Source organism: Mandrillus leucophaeus, unplaced genomic scaffold, assembly GCF_000951045.1.
Source record: "Mandrillus leucophaeus isolate KB7577 unplaced genomic scaffold, Mleu.le_1.0 Scaffold12, whole genome shotgun sequence".
Lineage (NCBI taxonomy): Eukaryota > Metazoa > Chordata > Mammalia > Primates > Cercopithecidae > Mandrillus > Mandrillus leucophaeus.
This window is the reverse complement of record NW_012100320.1, coordinates 18,164-19,559: the sequence shown is the minus strand read 5'-3', so window position 1 is coordinate 19,559 and position 1,396 is coordinate 18,164. Positions and strand designations below refer to the sequence as shown.

Below are 1,396 nucleotides of genomic sequence, written 5' to 3'. Positions count from 1 at the left end.
GATCAACTGGAAGTAGTAACGTGATTTCTTTGCTCACAGCATGACCGCTGGGTTTGGGGAGCACTCAGATGTAGAGGCCCCAGTCTCGTCTTGCCTACTCCCAGCCTGGGGAAGAAGGCTTACCCCCCATATTCCACCTCATCCCCACAGGGTCCCTGATAACCTGGTCCCATTGGGGGTAGGCCTGTCCTGGGGCATTGGTGGCATTCAGGGGGCAAGTCGCTTGCTGGGCCATCTCTGCCTCCCCCTAGTAAGAGCTCTGTCTTCCTTTTCCTACAGGAAAAGCAAGAAAGCCAGCAAAACCAGGGAGAGCCCTAAAGAGGCAGAGGTGAGTGGAGGGTGTGAAGTTCCCTCCTGTCCTCTGGAGAGTGTTGCTTTCCTTTTCTTTTAGCACTTGCTTGGCTTTTCTCCCAAAGGTTCAAATCCAGAGAACCAACATACTGATGTCTGAGAAAGGAAAATTAAATACTGAACTCTATCATATGCAATGTGCTGCCAGGAACTTTGAAGGTGGGAATCTGGGCACCCCGTCATCCTTCAACCTGGCGCTTTGACAGGCCTTTTGGGGGAGTCCTTTGGGCCCCATCTCAACCTCTCTCATTTCAGGAGAGTCCACGGATCTGGCCAGCCGCCTGCAGTATTCCCAGCAGCGTGTGGGAGAGTTGGATTGGACTCTTTGCTGTCTCGACGCAGCAGAAGAACATGGACAGGGTGAATCCTATTGCCTGCCCCATCCCTTGGCAGCCCAGGTTCCCAGATGGAGGAGTGAGGGACCTTTAGGTCCCTTCTGCAGAATGGAGTGTCCTGCCCAGAAAACAGCATGGGCCATTTCTCATTGCTTTTGTATGTCGTTGTTAGAGGCAGCCTAGGGCTGAGTTGGCTGCTGTGGGTGAGTTGGGGAGCGCTGTGGGGAGCAAGCAGAGTTTGGACGTGCAGCACTGGATGCAGAGCTCGGAGACCAAGTGCCTACCGTGCCCTTACCTGGCTGTGGCCTTGGCCAAGTCCTAAGTGGGGGATATGGTACTTACACTGTGAAGGTACAGAAGAATATCTTTAGTATGTTACCATTTGTGTAGAGAGAGGGAACGTGTGTGTGTGTGTGCGTGTCTGTGTGTGTAAGTACTATGATAATATACATAAAACATGCTTGAGAGTGGTTTCAGAGCCACTGGCTGCGTTTTCTTGAGGCTCAAAAATGAGAAACAAACTAGGAAAGAAGGGAATTTATTGCTGTAACCGGATACAGGGAGAAGGCTGGAGATAATTCCACCAGGCCAACTCGAAGTGTTACAATTTTCTTAGGGCTTATATAGGTTGGGGTTACGTGCCTACGTGCAGCATAGCATTCACCTAAGTCTATTGATAACTAATTTTGTTTCAACTAGAAAGTCAGAGG

At 50.6% G+C, this 1,396-nt stretch overlaps 1 protein-coding gene across 1 annotated transcript in view; it reads left to right on the top strand.

The window, feature by feature from the left end:
• LOC105531302 (golgin subfamily A member 2) overlaps positions 1–1,396 on the top strand; it is a 62,071-nt gene that overhangs the window by 42,667 nt on the left and 18,008 nt on the right. Inside the window, 2 exon segments of the mRNA XM_011969193.1 lie at positions 151–328; positions 607–765. Of these exon segments, the coding sequence (XP_011824583.1) occupies positions 151–328; positions 607–765 (337 nt within the window).